This window comes from Arachis duranensis, unplaced genomic scaffold, assembly GCF_000817695.3.
Source record: "Arachis duranensis cultivar V14167 unplaced genomic scaffold, aradu.V14167.gnm2.J7QH unplaced_Scaffold_165934, whole genome shotgun sequence".
Taxonomy (NCBI): Eukaryota; Viridiplantae; Streptophyta; class Magnoliopsida; order Fabales; family Fabaceae; genus Arachis; species Arachis duranensis.
The window spans coordinates 1,173,600-1,192,275 of record NW_026264258.1 but is presented as its reverse complement, the minus strand read 5'-3'; the positions used below and the strand labels follow the sequence as shown (position 1 = coordinate 1,192,275).

General features: G+C 29.5%; 4 protein-coding genes across 7 annotated transcripts; 2 read left to right on the top strand and 2 right to left on the bottom strand.

The window, feature by feature from the left end:
* The first annotated feature begins 964 nt into the window (after positions 1–964).
* LOC107476081 (protein STRICTOSIDINE SYNTHASE-LIKE 6) lies at positions 965–3,179 on the top strand. The gene is made up of 3 exons (XM_016095831.3): positions 965–1,370; positions 2,136–2,265; positions 2,829–3,179. The coding sequence occupies exons 1-3, from the start codon at positions 1,081–1,083 to the stop codon at positions 3,102–3,104; spliced, it is 696 nt and encodes a 231-aa protein (XP_015951317.1). The 5' UTR covers positions 965–1,080; the 3' UTR covers positions 3,105–3,179.
* A 230-nt stretch (positions 3,180–3,409) lies between these two features.
* Positions 3,410–9,207, top strand: LOC107476016 (probable LRR receptor-like serine/threonine-protein kinase At3g47570). The gene is made up of 4 exons (XM_021136815.2): positions 3,410–4,761; positions 5,041–7,265; positions 7,350–7,684; positions 9,071–9,207. Exons 1-3 carry the CDS (start codon positions 4,292–4,294, stop codon positions 7,679–7,681), a joined length of 3,027 nt encoding a protein of 1,008 aa, XP_020992474.1. The 5' UTR covers positions 3,410–4,291; the 3' UTR covers positions 7,682–7,684; positions 9,071–9,207.
* LOC127743909 (isovalerate--CoA ligase AAE2) lies at positions 7,478–12,947 on the bottom strand. Of its 3 annotated transcripts, XM_052256121.1 has the most exons (3): positions 12,406–12,947; positions 7,986–9,262; positions 7,478–7,604 (listed from the first exon to the last, which is right to left on the bottom strand). In XM_052256121.1, exons 1-3 carry the CDS (start codon positions 12,883–12,885, stop codon positions 7,577–7,579), a joined length of 1,785 nt encoding a protein of 594 aa, XP_052112081.1. In that variant the 5' UTR covers positions 12,886–12,947; the 3' UTR covers positions 7,478–7,576. The 3 variants fall into 3 exon arrangements, with proteins under 3 accessions (XP_052112081.1, XP_052112080.1, XP_052112082.1); XM_052256120.1 differs by lacking the exon at positions 7,478–7,604 and having other exon boundaries at positions 7,681–9,262; XM_052256122.1 differs by lacking the exons at positions 7,478–7,604; positions 12,406–12,947 and adding an exon at positions 9,681–10,253 and having other exon boundaries at positions 7,682–9,262.
* A 2,984-nt stretch (positions 12,948–15,931) lies between these two features.
* LOC107478783 (isocitrate dehydrogenase [NAD] regulatory subunit 1, mitochondrial-like) lies at positions 15,932–18,490 on the bottom strand. 2 transcript variants are annotated; one of them, XM_016098914.3, is made up of 4 exons: positions 17,987–18,490; positions 17,497–17,736; positions 17,336–17,414; positions 15,932–16,206 (listed from the first exon to the last, which is right to left on the bottom strand). In XM_016098914.3, exons 1-4 carry the CDS (start codon positions 18,488–18,490, stop codon positions 15,932–15,934), a joined length of 1,098 nt encoding a protein of 365 aa, XP_015954400.1. The 2 variants fall into 2 exon arrangements, with proteins under 2 accessions (XP_015954400.1, XP_052112085.1); XM_052256125.1 differs by having other exon boundaries at positions 17,497–17,724.
* Positions 18,491–18,676: the final 186 nt, after the last annotated feature.

The window sequence follows — 18,676 nt, the reverse complement described above, 5'->3', positions numbered from 1 at the left end:
TTAAGAAGACATGTCAATTAATCCCTAATATAAAAGCTGTTGGGGATTGGATTTGCATGGAGACCTTAATTAGCCATATTATAATTAAAAAGTAAAGAAAAAATTCATGTGATAACGATGGATATGGTAGCGCAGCTAACATTAATGGTTGTTAAATGCTTAAACGTGGACCTGTACTTTGAGAGTTAATAAGTCTCGGACCTAAACAAATAGTGAAATAGTAGTACGTACGTAATATAGTAGTACGTACGATATATATATATATATACTTCTTTCTAACAAGCGTATGAAATTAATTTTTAGTTAGTTAATATTAATTAATATTTTTATTGTAAAATTAATTTTTAATTTTTAGAGAATTTAAAATTTAAATTTTAGAATTTTTAGTTTAAAATAAATAATTTAAAATAAATAATTTTTAAAAAGTTACTTTGATATTCACTGAAAAAATGGTTAATTTCCTAGAACTCATACTTAAATAATGTCTAATTTCAATTTTTATTTTTTACAAATAATTATCAGGTGTAAAATATTTAGGTAACATTGAATTTTTAATCATTTATACAAGCTTGTTTAATTATAACATATAATTTATTTTCTTAATAATCACATTCTAAGAACAACTTTTTATTCATATTTTACAACTTTAATGCTTTTATTTATTAAATAGGGATAAAATAGAATAACTTTATTTAAAAAAGAGGTATATTTAAAAAAGAGGTAAAATTATTTATATTTAAATTAAAATTTATCTAACTTTTTATCATTTAAAAAAATTGGAATACTTAAAATTAAATAAAGACAAAAAAGACATACATAAATATTTTATATCTTATGGAAAACAGAGAAAATTGATATTTTCTATTAAATCAAAAGAATAAAATAAACGCATAAAATATGAAATTATAATAAATTTAAATCGGAAAACTATTCCATCTAAAAAAAAATTAGAATGGACTAACTCATTTAAAATCGTAATATAAAAATTTTAAAATTAAATCAAAATTATATATATTACAAACTAGAAAGTGAAGATATTTGTTTAAATAAAATGATGCATAGGGATTGCTGAGGGTGAGAATGGATAAGAAGGTAGAGGTTGTAACAGATGAAGTTGATGGATTGAAATTCAAATTAACGGATGGTGTTGATGTGGCAAAAGATGGAATTATTTACTTCACAGATGCTACTTACAAATACTCTTTAGAGGACCACTTCTTAGACTTGTTGGAGGGTAAGCCTCATGGTAGATTCATCAGTTATGATCCAACAACAAACCAAACAAAAGTGATTGCTCATAATCTCTACTTTCCCAATGGTGTTGCTGTCTCACCAGATCAACAATTTGTCATCTTCTGTGAAAGTTTTCTGTGAGTTTATTTTGTGTGGATTTAATTTGCTGTTTATAACACTACTTTTTCTTTAATTTCTCTGTTTTTTTTTTCATCATTATTATCACTTTTTGATAGATGCATATCATATCAATATTCAATATAGTTGGTTATAAATTATAGTCAGGTAGATACAGCTGAAAAATTAATATAATATTTTAAAAAATACTGTTTTAATTTTAATGTTTATGCTAAATTCTAATTCGTTTTTAATGTTTGAAACGTATGCTCTATTTTCATCCCAATATTTTATCTTATTTTAGTTTTCAAGTCAAATTTTTTTTTAAAATATTCTTTTTTTTTCTTTTATTTGTATTTTTTTTTATTATTCTATCTCTTTTGTTTTCAAATCACTACAACCATCATCACAATTATTATTTTTTTTCTAATAGAAAAAAGGGTATTTTTGGAAAATAAATAAATTTATAAAAAAATTAAAATAAAATATTTGAAATAAAAATAAAATATTTTAAATTTTAGAAATAAAATTAAGACTTAATATAATCGTGAGAGATTAAAGCAGTACTTTATCTTATAATATATAGTATGCATGTATATTTCATTTAGGGCATGTAGTAGTATTTATGCTTATAATGCTTTATTATTCTTCATTGTATGTGATAAAGTAGTGTGAATTTTTATCGTATAATTTTTTTCCCTTTTACATATTTTCTTTTGTTCTACTTAAAGAGTATGTGATGAAAATCACACTTATTTAATAAGGGTATGGTGGTTATTGTTCAGGATGAAGTGCAAGAAATATTACATACAAGGCCCTAAGAAAGGTACTATTGACAAGTTTTGTGACCTACCTGGTGCTCCTGATAATATTCATTATGATGGACAAGGAAACTATTGGATTGGAATAGCCACGGTAAAATAGTACCAACCCTAAGCTTCATTATTATTACTCATTCTATTCTATGTTATATAATTAAAAAATAATAACTTTACTAATAGATGATATATAATTAAAAAATAAATATTTAAATTCGTCTTTAAAAATTTTTAAATCCAACGTTTTAATTTTGTATAAATTTTTATTACTTTAAAATTATTTTCAGAAAAATTAATTAAAGAAGGGTTAATTTATGTTATAATAAGATTTTTTGAGATTTTATTATTTTATAATAATTTTTTTAATTATTTATTTATCTAGTATGCATATTAAAAATTTTATTGAAAGCCACAGAAAAATCAATCTATATAATTAAAAGTAATTTTTGGAAACTTCAAAGTAAGAAAATTTGTTGAGGACTAAAATCTCAAATGTAAAATTTGTTGGGATTAATTTAGATATATATTTACTCATAATTAAATGTTTGGATAAAATAAATTAAATAACTAAATTATCTATAGAGAGTACTGAAATTCCATACAAATTAAATTATTAATTAATTAATACCTAAATGTTGGTTAAATGTGAATGAATTACAGGAATTTACAGCTGGAATGGAATTAGCATACAAATACCCTTTCATTCGGAAGGCTGTAATGATGTTTTCAAAGTATATAATGAATCCAAGTTTTGCCAAGAATGGAGGAGTTATAGCTGTTGACTTGGAAGGAAACCCAATTGCTCACTATTATGATCCCAAATTATCATTAACAAGTGGAATTAAAATTGGTAATCACATTTATTGTGGCTCCATTTCCTACCCTTTTATAATAAGTCTTGATGTCAACCAATATCCTGCCACTCACTCAACTTGAACAATAAAATACATCTACCTCATAAGATTATATGATGTATGTTATATGTTTTTTAATTAATCTATTTTCTGACTATATATTAATTAAAAAGTTGATTAAAATCACTTTTAAATGTGTTGTTATATGAAAAAAAAGTTATAAATATTAGTAATATACTAATATGTGAATATGTTCATGATGTATTATATTATTTCTTTGATTTGGAGCCAATTTAGATAAATAATTTAATTAAATTTAAAAGTTTTTAAATAATTTTTTAAAAAATTAAAAATATATTTAAAAAATTATACAAAATATCATTAATATAATTTTTTATAAGTCGAAAACTTCAAAAAAAAATTTTTGAAGCTTCCAAACAGATCCTTAGTGCTTATTGAAGAAGAGGTTCGTTAAAAAGGTGAAATAATTGCTAACGTGGTCATTTTAGAGTTGAAGATAGCAACAAATTAATTAAAAGCATATGACATCATATATAGTGATTTATCTGAGAATTAAAGGTGGACCCAATGATTTTTTTGTCTTTTTTATCATCCGAAATTTTTAAAAAGTTTTACAAGAGTTTTTATTTGTTAAATAAAATATCTCAATGGTATCAAAAGTGAACGCACTTATAAGCACTATTAGAAATTTAGAATGAATAAATACATTAAAAATTGGTAGTGCAGCTTATTGCTACTCTGCCTGAAGTCCAAATTGACCATTGACCATGACAAGAAAAAAAAAAGGAATACTTATTATTTAAATTAATTTAAATTGGTCGAATAATTGATTTATTTGTTCGTTTAAATAAGTATTGAGTTTCGAATCTCACCTTATATATATGCAACAACTCATTAACTAACAACAAACGTTTAAATAGATATAAGATAATTAGTTCTTAACCTCTCGAATTGCAGATATAAATTAGTATTAATACACTAATTTTATAATTGACATGTCTTATAAATGTAATGTTGCCTAACCTCTAGGATGGGAAGTGCAATTCATGAAAACCACAAAGAAAGCAAAAGAAGACATAAGACTAAACAAATTTGAAGTCAAAACAAATAAAGAAGAACCGACCTAGAAAGTTATTTAAATCAATGAACTTTTAAGTCTTCAACTATATATATACACACATAGAGGCTCTCTTCTTCAGAATTTAGAGCCAAAAACAAAAACACAAAATCAACAAAGGTTAAAGATACATGTTTCTCAATAAAATGAAGCTTCTTCTTTTCTCCTTTACCATAAACTTGCTCTGTTTTTTTCAATCTAACATAGCTTCTTTTTCTCTAGCAATAGAAAACAACAACAATAATAATGATGAGCTTAACGCACTGCTCAAGTTCAAGGAAGCTATATCCAATGACCCTCATAAAATCTTAACCTCTTGGAATAGCTCCAACCACTTTTGCAATTGGCATGGAATCACATGTAGCAAAAGAGAGCAAAGAGTTTTGGAGTTGAACTTAGAAGGATATCAATTGCAAGGGTTCATGTCACCCCATATTGGCAATCTCTCTTCTTTACAAACTCTCAACCTTCAAAACAATAATTTCTACGGCGGGATTCCGCCAGAACTTGGTCATCTGTCTAGGCTGCGACTACTCTTTCTCGCCAATAACTCGCTGGCCGGAGAAATTCCAACCAACTTAACAAGTTGTTTGGAACTTAGGTATTGTTAAAGATATTATAGTGTTAGATATTTTTAGATTAATTATTAGTTGGCTATATTTTTCACCCTACATAAGCATACGCTTCACTTTTATTGATTAGTAATTTTTTTTAATAGAAAATACTTTCTGTACAACACAAAAAATATCTAGCAAGTATTCAAAAGTATGTGTATTTTGTTTTGAAATTGTTGTGTACTTGTGTTAAGAGTATTTGTGTATTTATAATATTTGTGTTACTTTTTTTCTAATCATCATAATATATATATATGTTTTTTCAGGCGTATATATTTACAAGGGAACAATCTTAGTGGAAAAATACCAATGGAGATTGGTTCTCTTAAAGAACTTCAATGGTTATGGTTGGCCAAGAATCATTTATCAGGGAAGATACCATATTCCATATGGAATCTTTCATCCCTTCTTGTTCTTTCTCTTTCATATAACAACTTGGAGGGAAAGATACCACAAAACATTGGCAACTTGAAACATTTGCAAATTCTTGGTATGGTTTCCAACAAATTATGTGGTATGCTTCCTTATTCTCTTTACAATGTGTCATCTCTTACTTACATATCGGCCACGAACAACCACTTTAACGGCTCTCTTCCGGCCGACATGTTCTTCTCCCTCCCTAGGCTCCAACTTTTTGAAATTGGAAGCAACCAAATGTCAGGTTCAATCCCTGTTTCAATCACCAATGCAACCTCTCTTAGAAGATTTGATGTCACTAATAATAGTTTTTTAGGGAAAGTTCCAAGTCTAGCAAAGTTGCATGATCTTTGGTGGTTGAATTTTGGTTCCAACTATCTAGGAAGTTATTCACTTAAGGACTCTGAGTTCTTAGAATCTTTGCAAAATTGTAGTAAGTTGGAAATATTGGACATATCCGCCAACAATTTCGCTGGCCGTTTGCCAGAAAATATAGCCAACTTTTCCGACCGGCTCAGAGAAATATACCTTAGTGATAACCTATTGTTTGGAGAAATTCCTACCACTTTAGGAGATCACATTAATTTAGATGTCCTTACCATGGAACTCAACTTTTTTATAGGATCAATTCCAACAACATTTGTAAAGTTTCAAACAATGAAAAGATTGGATTTGAGTTATAACAAAATCTCAGGACAAATTCCACCCTTTATAGGGAACCTTAGCCAATTGCTTGAGCTAAGAATCTCAAACAATATGCTAAGAGGAAACATTCCTCCAAGTATAGGAAATTGCAAAAGTTTAGAAATTCTAGACCTTGCAACTAACAATCTTAGTGGAGTCATACCCCCAGAAGTTATAGGTCTTTCTTCTTTGACAGTCCTACTAAACTTGTACGAAAACTCGTTGACCGGATACCTTCCTGGACAAGTAAGCCTGTTGAAATTTATTCGTCAGTTGGACGTCTCGAAAAATTATCTGTCTGGCGAAATTCCTGAGAATATTGGAGAGTTGGTAAACCTCGAGTACCTTAACTTACAAGGTAATTCATTCAATGGAACCATACCTTCATCTTTGGCTATGGTGAAGAGTCTCCAACATTTAGACCTATCAAGAAACAACTTGTCTGGATCGATTCCAACCGCGCTACAAGATCTATCTCTTCTAGAATACCTAAATGTTTCTTTCAACATGTTGGATGGTGAAGTTCCAAGAAAAGGTGTGTTTGGAAATTCAACTGCTATAACACTATTTGGTAATGTTAAGCTTTGTGGAGGAATCTCTGAGCTGAAGTTACCACCATGCCATGGTTCAAAACAACCAAGACATCATAGTTTCAAGGACATAGCAGTGATGATAGTTTCTATGGTTGCTTTTCCTGTTCTGTTGTGTTCTATGTTTGTTGCTTATATGATGAGGATAAGAAAGAATGAACCAATTTCAGATTCATCAGCATTAAATGACTTATTTGAAAAGGTGTCGTATCAAAGACTTCACCAAGCAACTAATGGTTTCTCAGCTAGCAACTTGATAGGGTCTGGAAATTTCGGCTTTGTTTATAAAGGCAATCTCGCCTCGACTAATAAAGTTGTAGCTATAAAGGTCTTAAACCTTCAAAAGAAAGGAGCTCGAGCGAGTTTCATGGCCGAATGCAATGCACTGAAACACATTAGCCATAGAAATTTGGTTAAGATTCTAACCTGTTGCTCGAGTACAGATCACAACGGCCGAGAATTCAAAGCTCTGGTGTTCAAATACATGGAAAATGGAAGCTTGGATAAATGGTTGCATCCAGATATTGAAAGATTTGAAGTGCCAAAAACCTTGATGAGTCTAAACCAAAGAATAAGGATTCTAATTGATGTTGCTTCAGCAATAAGTTATCTTCACTACGAATGCGCGCAGCCTATTGTTCATTGCGATTTAAAGCCGAGCAATATTCTTCTAGATGATAACATGGTTGCTCATGTTGGTGACTTTGGATCTGCAAGATTTCTGTCAAAAATCAATGACAAATCTTATAAGCAAAATATCATATCCAGAATAAATGGTACTATTGGTTATACTCCTCCAGGTATAATGTCATCTTCAAAAGAGTGATTTAAATTTAACAACTTTGTTTCTTAAGATGTATTAACCAATTCACAACATATTGCAGAGTATGGAATGAGTTCAGAGGTGTCGAAACAAGGCGACACGTATAGCTTTGGGATTCTTGTTTTGGAAATGTTAACAGGAAGAAGACCTACTGAGGAAACTTTTCAACTTGGTCACAATCTCCATAGCTATGTAAGGATGGCATTTCCAGATAAACTCTTGCAGATTGTAGATCCAATTCTTCTGTCCATAGAAATAGAAGGAACAACAGCAAAGAAATGTTTGTATTCACTCTTTAGAATTGGACTTGCTTGTTCTGTGGAGTCACCAAAAGAAAGAATGAGCATCGAGTGTGTTAGCAGAGAACTAAACCTTATAAAGAATTCCTTATAAAAGGTACAAATTAATTTCTTTTATTCAAAATAAGCATATGATAGTCAATAACAGTGATTAACACTATGAATTGAATTTTGTGCAGAACACCTTTCATGTGAATCAATTACAATTAATTATAACTAACTGGGTGGGTTAAGAAATGCTTCCTAATGCCTTGGCTTTCTCTCTAAGAACATACTTTTGTATCTTCCCTGTTGAAGTTTTTGGTATATCTTGAAAAATCACTGTTTTAGGTGCCATGTAATGTGGCAAATGATCCCTACAGAAGTTGATTATTTCTTGAGAATCCATATCATCATACCCTTCTTTCAACTCCACGAATGCGCACGGAGTTTGTCCCCAATGATTATCCGGCCGGGCAACAACTGCTGCTTCAAGCACGGCTGGATGGTTATACAAAACAGTTTCCACCTCGACCGAGCTTATATTCTCCCCGCCGGAGATTATAATGTCCTTCAACCTGTCCTTGATTTCTATGTATCCATCTTGGTGTTTCACACCAAGATCACCACTATGGAACCAACCATCTTTGAAAACTTCTTTTGTAGCTTTCAAATCTCTAAGGTATCCACTCATCACTGTGTTCCCTCTAAACATAACTTCCCCCATTGTTTTCCCATCATTTGGAACACTCTCCATTGTTTCCGGATCCTTGATATCAATTTCATCCAAGCCAACATGTGGAATTCCTTGCCTTGCTTTCAATCTTGATCTTTCTTGCGGCGCAAGTAAGTCCCATTCAGGCTTCCAGACACAAAAAGTGCCTGGGCCATATGTTTCTGTGAGGCCATAGAGGTGAGAAACTGTGAATCCGAGCTCTTCCATCTTGGCGATGATCTGAGGCGGCGGAGGAGAGCCACCTGTCATAGCCAATACCTTGTGATCGATCGGCTTCCTATCGAATGAAGCAGAGTTCACAATCATGTTAAGAACTGTAGGAGCTCCCCCCAAGTGTGTAACCTTGTAATTTGTCACATTATCAAAAATGTCCTTTGGCTTTACCTTCCTAAGACAAATATTGGTTCCAAATTGTGCCGCCACGCCCCAAGGAAGGCACCATCCATTGCAATGGAACATAGGAACTGTCCATAGATACACCGGGAAGAGATCCATTCGAAAGAGTAGAACTGTCGCGAGCGAGTTCAAATACGCGCCTCTATGGCTAAAAATTACTCCTTTAGGCCTTGATGTGGTGCCAGAGGTGTAATTAATACTTATAGGATCCATTTCACTCTTTGGCCTAACTATTTCAAACCCTTTTTCACCATTTGCTAGTAGCATCTCATACTCATAACTGATTGAAGAAGTGTCAATTGTTGAATCAGAATCAGAATCAGCAATTAGGACTAGAATTGGCAATTTTGAAGATGTTCTTTTGCATAGCAGGTCCAATGCGCTGCGCGCGACTTCAAGCAGTTGGTAGTCTACAAAGAGGATCTTAGCTTGTGAATGCTCCAGCAAGACTGAAACCATGGATGCGTCGAGGCGCGAATTCAAGGTGCAGATAATGGCTCCAGCCATTGGGACTGCAAAATGCAGCTCATACATTGCTGGAACATTAGGTGATAATGTTGCAACCTGTTTCAAAACAACATTGAATATACAATAGCATCAATGATTGAATCCATTCACCTTAAAGAGTTTAAGGATGCTTCCTAATATTTTTCTTAGTACAAGATTCAACAGCAATAACAGCCACTAGGCATATCATAATAAATAATATCTGCATTAAACCAGTTTTATATAAATCTCCTAACATCTAAATCCAAAAATATCAAGATGATTATAGAAGTCTCAGGCCTCTAAATGCTATTTATTAAACTTTGACTTAATAGTTAATCAATTACCAAAACCTAAAATATTAAACTGTGGATGAAACAGATACAACTTTTCAGGACTTTCACAACAAAATCAGAAGCAGAAACAGCTTCTAACTCTAATATACTGAGAAGTTATCAAAGTAAACAAAGTGACAAAAGTAATAAACAAAACTCACAACATCACCACGGGAAATCCCCAACTGAGAGAGAGAAGAAGCAAGTTTCAAACACCTTTGATGTGTCTCACCCCATTTATACTCCAAAGAACCATAAACAAGTGATGTTCTCTCTCTGCAAAACCTTGCTGCTCTCTCCAAGAACCTTAATGGAGTCAGAGGAACAAGATTTGCAGAACAGTGGAATAGACCCTCCATTGATTCCCATGATCCTTGATCCTTATGATCTTTGGAAAAGTTGCAAAATTTAAGTGATTTATGCGATGAAATGAAAAGGGTCGCTCTTGAATTCCTAAGAGAACTTGTCCAATGCATGTTCTTGAAAAGTTGGTTCATGGTTGTGGATAACTAGTATAGTTGACACTTGACACTCTTTAACAGTGTTTTAACGTGTCATGTGACAATGAAAACATAGTGAAAGTGATGAGTTTATCGGTTTCTGAGTAGAATCATCAAAGTAAGACCTAGCTAGTAACTCATCACAATTATGATCACTTTTTTTTCCAATGATTTGTTTGGTAGTGAGATAAGGAAATCAATGAAGCCACGTGTTGCATGTTATGTATAGATAATATAGATAAGAGAGAGGGCCAAATCAAAAGGATTATGCTAATTCTTAAAAAAATTGAGAGCTAAAGCGTGATTTTAAATTTTTTATTGTTTTTTTATATTTATTTTTTATTCTACTTATAAAATTAATGGTATAAAATCACACTTTATTTTTTAATTATTAAAAAAATTGAGAAGATTTATTTCCTATTAAATAACCAATAATTTTTTTAAATAATATAAACAATGAATTTTAATTTTAATTATTATTAGATATTAATTATTCATATCACTAATTAAATTTAAAATTAATTTATTTTTTTAATCTCATTATTTATATTATTGAATATTGTTGTTATCTATCCATACTTATCCAAATCTCGAAATTTCAATTCAAACAATGTGCATATAGCCAATAAGAATAAGATTTGAGTTTAGACTAAATCTCTAATATTCACTACTTTTATCATTTCAGTATTTCAAATTTAAAATTTACTATACTAATTTTTGAGATTCAGTTTTAGACACTATATTCATCTCTAAATTCTTTCTAATTTGAGTCAATAATCGGAGTGTTGAATTAGTTTAATAACTCTTACTTATTATGTTAGACACATAGCTAAATATTATTTTTTATTTTAAATTTTAAATAAGACAAAAATAAGATTGTTTTAAAAAATGAATAAAAATATAATGATTTATACATCATATATACTCTTTTTTTTTTTTGGTCATGTTTAAGTAGCAAAACGAAACGACATTTTATTATGTGTCCAAATTCAACATTTAGTTTACTTAATTTAGTACTAAAAAGAGTTTAAAGACTAATTTGATGTCCAAAATTAAATCTCAAAAATTAATATAAATAATTTTAATTTTAAAAGACTAAAATAATAAAAAATTATAAATTTAAAATACCACTTTAAAAATTTAGTGTTTTGAGTTTATGAATTTAGCATATTATCTAAAAATAAAACCTTACAGTATCAGCCATATCTAATACCTTGGCCACTTAAATCCACTTACATATATTAAGCTAATTCATCACCTAAATACAAAACATTAATAACATGAGGATTAAAAAATACCCACTAGCACATAGTTTGTCGCACATAAAATAATGGAAAGAATAGGTAATGCAATCTGAACATGAAAGATAAGATATAATAATGGCCACGAACTTACTCAAATTAATTATTTTAAATAATTCATCAAGATTGATTTTCTTGCTTTTAATTAAAAATTTACAACTTTTCTATTTAGAAAAAAAAAATGGACTAGCCGTTTAACTCACGATTTTTTCTTAAATGGGTTAGACTTTTATTTTAGAGCATGTATATATTTAATATATAATTTGGGGTGAATTAACCGTTTGACACGTTTAGTGAAAGATCTTTCTAAAATAAAAATAGTTATAAATAATAATTTTATGTGAAAATGATAATTAGGATGTGAATGTATATTGTGTTAAGAAATTTATTCAAATATATTAAATTATCTAACCGTTTTTAATTATAATATTTTTTATAAAAAAATATCTTCACATATTAAAACCAAAATATTAATGCTCAATTTAATCCTTAATTAGTTTCGTTTGGTTTCTGTCCTGTGACAAAATACAAATATAAAAATAAAAATGTAAAGATAAAAATATATTAGAAAGAGTAAAATACTGGAAAAACAAAAAATTATGGCTGAAAGATAGAAATGTGTAGATGTTTTATATTCCAAAACGGTAGACAACTAGACATAACAATAGACAGAAATACAGAAATTTTTATTCCTCAGAAATAATATTAAAAGAAGGTAGATCGTCATTCATGTGAATGATAAAAAGATAGGATTTTTTTAATTTTTTTCTGTCTGTATATCTTTATATTTATCAAACATAAGCTTAAGTATCACCTTATGCTATAAGAATAATAATTATTTTAGACATTAAGAATTTATATGATATATAGTAGTAAGAGTTTAATTTTCATATACTGACAGTATAAAATATTTTACACAATCGTACAATCACAATTCTTGAATTATTATTCACGCAGTCAATATAAAAAATAATTATTTTTATGTACGTGTAAAATAATTTTTCACTCACAACGCATCAAAATTAAATTCATAATACTAAATAAATAATAAATTAAAAAGACATAAATTAAAGGAGAAGACTTACTACATCACCAGGTGAGATCCCTAGCTGAGTGAGAGAAGAAGCAAGTTTCAAACACCTTTGATATGTGTCACTCCATTTATACTCCAAAGAACCATAAACAAGTGATGTTCTTTCTCCACAAAACCTTGCTGCTCTCTCCAAAAAACTTATTGGAGTCAAAGGAGAAGAATTTGCATCACAAAAAACAACACCCTCCATCGATGATCCTTGATCATCATCATCATTTGGATAATGGGAATTATTGTTAAGGGAACTATGAGCTGAAAATATTATTTGTGTTTTTCTACTATTGGAATAATAATAGTGCCTTAGAATAACATTATTACACAACTTCATCATGATGAACCTTTTATGGTTCATATGTTGGTGAAGAAAACAAGAAGATCTTGGAAAAGTATTGCTTACCCCATTGGAAAAATTGAAGGCACAAATCAAGCCACCACCACCACCATTCATAGATCTTAATGTTGCAAAATCCATAAGGTTTTTTAGTAGTACACCACACAAGCCTAGCTCTGTTTCACTTTATTGGGTTAGTGATATGTTTTTATGAATTATTTTATTTTATATATATGGGATAACCATCAAGCAGTTGGAAAATTAAAGTGCATTTAAAATTGCTTCCTCCCTTGTCTTCTAAGGGTATAAAAATCAACCATCCATGTAATTGTATCAAAATTTAATTGAGAATAAATTATTATTTTTTGTCTCTTAAATAGTTTAATTCTTTTGATAAAATAGCTTTTTAAAAAATAGTATATTAATTTTGTAATCAAAATTGTTAAAAATTATTATTTTTTTATCTCTTAAATAGTTTAATTCTTTTGATAAAATAACTTTTTAAAAAAATGGTATATTAGTTTTCTAATTAAAATTGTACCAGTTTAAAAAAATGCACTATCTTTTAATAACTAATAAATAATTTATATATTCAGTCCATTTTTTTAAAAATATTATTTGAAGTTTGATCTCTAATATTTTTATTATTTTTTAATTAATTGCCATTGGCATAAGAAAATTATAAAAAAACATTTAGCATAAAGTTACTAATTTTAAAAAATAAAAAATATTATTTTTAAATAAATTTACAAAAATTCGCTTCAAAATATGAGTGAATTATATTTTTAACTATGAAAACAAATTTGTTTCTCTGACACTAATTTGGAAATAACGTAACACACTCCAACACACCTATTGTGGGTAGACAACATGACTCATCAAAAATGACATTTAACCAATTCCTTAAATGTGTCCATGGCTATAATGTACAAATAAATACAGAATATAATACAATATGAGATAAGATATAATACCAGATAAGATGATATATAAATTTTAAAATATTATAAAATATAAAATAAAATTAGACACATTAATACGTAATAATATTTAGATATGTCTAGAAAAAATAATATACGACAACTTGCTTCAAAACATACATATCAAATTACTCATGACCAAGGACGGACATAAGGAGCGAGTGGTGACCTCGACCCCCCAACTTTTTTTAATAGTAATAAGTTATTATGTATATAATTTAATTTTTTTAAAAAAATTTATTTAGTATTTAGTCTAGTATAAATAAAAGTCTAATCTAATTTAAATATTAATAATTTTTAATATCTAAAAAATAAGTAACAATATTAAAAAAATTTGAAAAAGATATTATTACTAATATTTTTTAATTAAATAAAAATTTTTGAATCTCATAAAGTGAATTCTTTTTTTTTCTTGTGGCGGTCTTTTTTTATTCATTTGATATTAATTTTCTCTGTTCAACTGCTATAATTAAGAGATTTTTTTCAAGTTTCAACTATGAATATTGTGAAAAATAACTTAGAAACAAAATAAAAGATGAATTTTTTGCTAATTGTCTTTTAATTATATTGAAAAGAAAATTACTGACAAATTTGACACAAATTCCATTATCAGTGAATTTTATGATACGAAGAATCGACCACTTCGTTAGTAAAAAGTATACACATATATTTTTTATTTTAAAATATATTTTCTGTCGATATATTTTTGTAATACATCTTATATTATATAATTTTTTTACATAAATTTTAATATTATATATATTATTGCCCCCAATAATATCATTTCTGAATCCGTCCGAGTATATCCACAATCCAATAAATTGTCCACCCTAAATAAGGATAACAACTATAAGGAGAGCTCTTCTGATCTTTTTTTTTCCCATGTAGAAGATGAATAAATGGTCAAATTTTACACTTTGTATTATATTATTGTTGGTAGTAGTTGAATTAATTAGGTAGATTTATCTTTTGTTGGTGGGTTTTGCTCTGAAAATTTTTTAACCTATGTAACCAAATCTAACTCATCCAACCATTTAACTTTCTTAACTTATAATATAATTGTCGAGCAAAGGGGGAAAAAAAAAAGAAAGAAACCCTTAAATATCGTTATCAACTTGTATAAACCTTGTATTCGGTTACCAAAAAAAGTTTTACTTGAAAATACGTCTTATCAAGGGATTTAATACAATTCAATCAACTAACATAAATAATAGACACCGAAAAAAAAAAAATCAACTAACAAATGGACTAGCTAGAAGGTGCCCATTCCCCACAAGCCACCCTATATATGAAACATAGTAATTAGTAATTACTCATTGCACACTATGCTTGAGATTTGAGAGTTGTCCATAGCTTCCTAAAGTTGGCTAATTAGTTCTTAATTAGTTAATTAATTAATAAGTCACGTTAGAGAGACAATGGACTATTTATACAATGTGTACAATCTGAGTACTAGGGATAATAAGGATAATAAACATCTTTTCAAAAGTTTAAATTGATTTTGGGTTCACCAAAGATCGAATTCTTGATCTTTCGGATCTAGTACTCTAATATCATGTCATGATATCACTCATTCCAAAAGTTTTAGCTGATGAAAAAAGACAACACTAATGATTATATCTCTAATACTCTATAAACCTTCATTATATACATTGTATAAATATTGCATTAGCTCCTCATACTTTTCCTTAATTATATTAATTAGAATTCATTTTTCACATTATATTGCACAAGGCACGACTATATGCATGATTAAGTAGAACCATAAACACTAAATGAACCATAATAATCAACAAATAATAATGGTTAATTATAGAAGTTAGAACTTGGAAATAAATAGTAATAATTTCTTTTCTATAAAATCTTCAAGGATCATAAAAGAGTATCCAATACATCATTTTCTGACTTTCTGTGTTGCATTTGCACAAACATTTTTATTGTAGGGATTAAAATTTGCTATCTTCAATTTTGTGAGGCGACAAAAAAAATAATGTAGAAAAAAGAATTAGTAAGAAACAAAAACTAAAATATTTTTTCACCTTAAACATAAATGTCATTTTCTTTGACGTTGAAAAATATCCAACTACTTCAAAAATTGGATTAATTTTTCAACGTAATAAAAAAATTGAAAACGACATTTATTTTAAAAAATTTTAGGCTAACACCTTTTTTTTTGGTAAAAAGAAAAAAAGCAAATAATTTTAGAATTAATCTAAAGCATCTATTACTGCATCAACAACCTCTTGGGTGGTACTTGATCCTCCAAGATCCTTTGTTCTGACTTTTGCTTGAAGAATGACTTTTTGAACAGCAGTTTCTAATCTGTCAGCAAATGCAGGAAACTGAAGATGCCTAAGCATCATTGCAGAAGAGAGAAGAAGTGCAACTGGGTTTGCTGTTTTTTGTGCAACAATTGAATCCTTTCCAACATTTCCAGCTGAAGCTCCTTGCTCAAACACAGCATGTTCAGCACCAACATTACCTACCACAAGAAAAATGTTAAAGCGATTCTTTTTTTCTTTAATTCTGTTTGGAGAATAATAAAAATTGAGTAATAATGCTAGACAAACAATAACACAAAGTTATCTTATTTAACAAACTAAGACATCCTTGATTCCCAAACTATGATTCCAAACATTTTAGTAAAAATCAACCTATGAATCAGAGAGACCCACACTAGTTAAATTAAATGTTAATTAAAATGAACACTACAACTAACTATATTGATTCATCAAGTACAATATAGGGGGACAACTAACTAGTAACTACATTCATCAAGTACAATCTAGGGGGCTCATACTGTTAAATGGGTCAGTTGGTTTAAATTTGTTTTATTTATGGACTATAATTTTCAACTTGAACTATTTATGAATAATCTAATAGATTAAATGGATTAACTCATTTATTTTTTTATTTTATTTTTTAAAAAATATTTTGATAAAAAATAGGTCAAAAATTTTAAACAAATAATATTTTTTTAGTTGATAGACCAAATATTCAGAATCAAATAAAAAAAATATTAGCCAAAAATATTAATTTTTTTGAAAAATACAAAAAAATTACAAATTACCTATTTAACTCGTAAACTAGTCCGTTTAATCCGTTTTTTTTTGAATTAATCAAATTCAGTCAATTTAACTCAAAATTTAAATATGTTTAATTTAAAAGACAAAATAGGGAGTCAATCTTTTTCAATGAAAAAAAATTGGATGGAAAAAAAATTAGATAGTGTCCAATATTTGATCTCACTATTCATTGTTCTCTCTTATTAATTTCTGATCCCACTTATAGAATTAAAGGTGAGAGAACACATTTTATTCTTCAAATAAAAAAAATGGAGAAGATCCATTTCCCGCTAACTACCATTACAAGTTAACTAAAAAAGAGAAATACTACAGAGATGCTTAACTAAAAAATGAGATAGAGATGTTCTCTAAAATGTATCTCTTTAAAAAAATGTGAGCAAACATTTTATTTATTTATTTATTTATTGGTTTGTGCTAAGTTGTGCTTTAATACAATGCCTAAATATTGAATTTCCCCTTTGAGGTTTAGTAATGTAACAAAATTTTGCATTATATATATATATAATCCTTGTAAACTACATATACCTCCAGGCATGACTCCTGTGCCTCCACAAATGCCTGCTGCAGTATTTGCAACTAGATTTCCATAAAGATTGGGAGTCACCTACAAATAATGTGGAAATTAAATAGCTTCATGATAAACTCTATAAGTTACATATTAAATAAAAGTTTATTATTTAATGTACCATGACATCAAACTGCTCAGGCTTTGAAACAAGCTGCATGCAACAATTATCAACAATGATTTCATTGTATTGGATTGCAGGATACTTTTGTGCAACCTCTCTGCATGCTTCCAAGAACAGACCATCTGCTAGCTTCATTATGTTTGCTTTGTGCACCGCTGTCACCTTCTTTCTGTTGTTCAGATACGCATACTCGAATGCATATGATGCTATTCTCTCCGAACAGAACTTCGTTATCACCTTCATCATACCATTCGTAAACACACACACACACACACATACATCCACTTAAAAAAATAGAAATTTACATACAGTTATCTAGTTATCTTTATGTATGGTCAATAAATAAGAATTGTTAGATAATTTAATATGTCCGCTAAATTAGTATCTAATCTAATTATTTTTAACTATTATTTTTACATAAAAATGATCGAATCAGAACGTAATTTCTCAACTACAAAGAATCAAATTAGGGTTAAGAGAATTTTACCTTAAGACTTTCAACAACACCAGGCACAACCTCATGTTCAAGGCCAGCATATTCACCTTCAGTGTTCTCTCTAATCACAACAATGTCCACATTTTCATGCCTCGTCGGCAACCCTCTCATATTGAAGCAATTCACCAACGAAGCGTAGAGATCAAGCTCCTTCCTTAGATACACGTTCAGGGAGTTCACGCCACCGCCCATCGGCGTGGCCAGACCTCCCTTGATGCACACCTTGTTCTTTCGAATCGAATCCAGAACCTCTTCTGGAAACTTCTTCATGGTCCCGTGCACTTCGAATTTCTCGAAGTACACCGGAGCGTGCATGGCCTCCATGACCTGTTCCACGGCGTCGGTGACCAGAGGCCCGACGCCGTCTCCCGGTATGAGGGTTACCGGGCGAGGGGAGCCATCGCCGGGACGGTGCATGTAGGTTACGGATCTGGACGGTTGAGATCTGGAGATGAGGCGGTTGAGGAGTGGGATGATGGATCTTGCGGTTGTCATTTTCGGTTGGGTTGACGGTTATGAAAAGTGCGTTTGTATGGAGGAATAAGTTAGCTACGGTTAGTGTGGGAGGGAGAAGGAAGCCATGCGAAAAGAGAGAAAGGAGAAAGGAATGAAAAGTCTGTAACGATAACTAGGGGAGATCAGTGGAAGGAGCGAAATCCTAGTGATGGTGGTAACCAATTT

What these genes read in the sequence shown, in the direction of transcription:
- LOC107476081 (XM_016095831.3), top strand. Translation starts at nt 1,081, where the DNA reads ATGGATAAGAAGGTAGAGGTTGTAACAGATGAAGTTGATGGATTGAAA. An exon ending in ATCTTCTGTGAAAGTTTTCT is followed by an intron (nt 1,371 to 2,135) that starts GTGAGTTTATTT and finishes GTTATTGTTCAG; the next exon opens with GATGAAGTGCAAGAAATATT. An exon ending in ATTGGATTGGAATAGCCACG is followed by an intron (nt 2,266 to 2,828) that starts GTAAAATAGTAC and finishes AATGAATTACAG; the next exon opens with GAATTTACAGCTGGAATGGA.
- LOC107476016 (XM_021136815.2), top strand. Translation starts at nt 4,292, where the DNA reads ATGTTTCTCAATAAAATGAAGCTTCTTCTTTTCTCCTTTACCATAAAC. An exon ending in ACAAGTTGTTTGGAACTTAG is followed by an intron (nt 4,762 to 5,040) that starts GTATTGTTAAAG and finishes ATGTTTTTTCAG; the next exon opens with GCGTATATATTTACAAGGGA. An exon ending in TATTGGTTATACTCCTCCAG is followed by an intron (nt 7,266 to 7,349) that starts GTATAATGTCAT and finishes AACATATTGCAG; the next exon opens with AGTATGGAATGAGTTCAGAG.
- LOC127743909 (XM_052256120.1), bottom strand. Translation starts at nt 12,885, where the DNA reads ATGGATTTTGCAACATTAAGATCTATGAATGGTGGTGGTGGTGGCTTG. An exon ending in GGATCTCACCTGGTGATGTA is followed by an intron (nt 9,263 to 12,405) that starts GTAAGTCTTCTC and finishes GTTTTGAAACAG; the next exon opens with GTTGCAACATTATCACCTAA.
- LOC107478783 (XM_016098914.3), bottom strand. Translation starts at nt 18,490, where the DNA reads ATGACAACCGCAAGATCCATCATCCCACTCCTCAACCGCCTCATCTCC. An exon ending in CTGAGCAGTTTGATGTCATG is followed by an intron (nt 17,415 to 17,496) that starts GTACATTAAATA and finishes CATTATTTGTAG; the next exon opens with GTGACTCCCAATCTTTATGG. An exon ending in CACAGGAGTCATGCCTGGAG is followed by an intron (nt 16,207 to 17,335) that starts GTATATGTAGTT and finishes TTCTTGTGGTAG; the next exon opens with GTAATGTTGGTGCTGAACAT.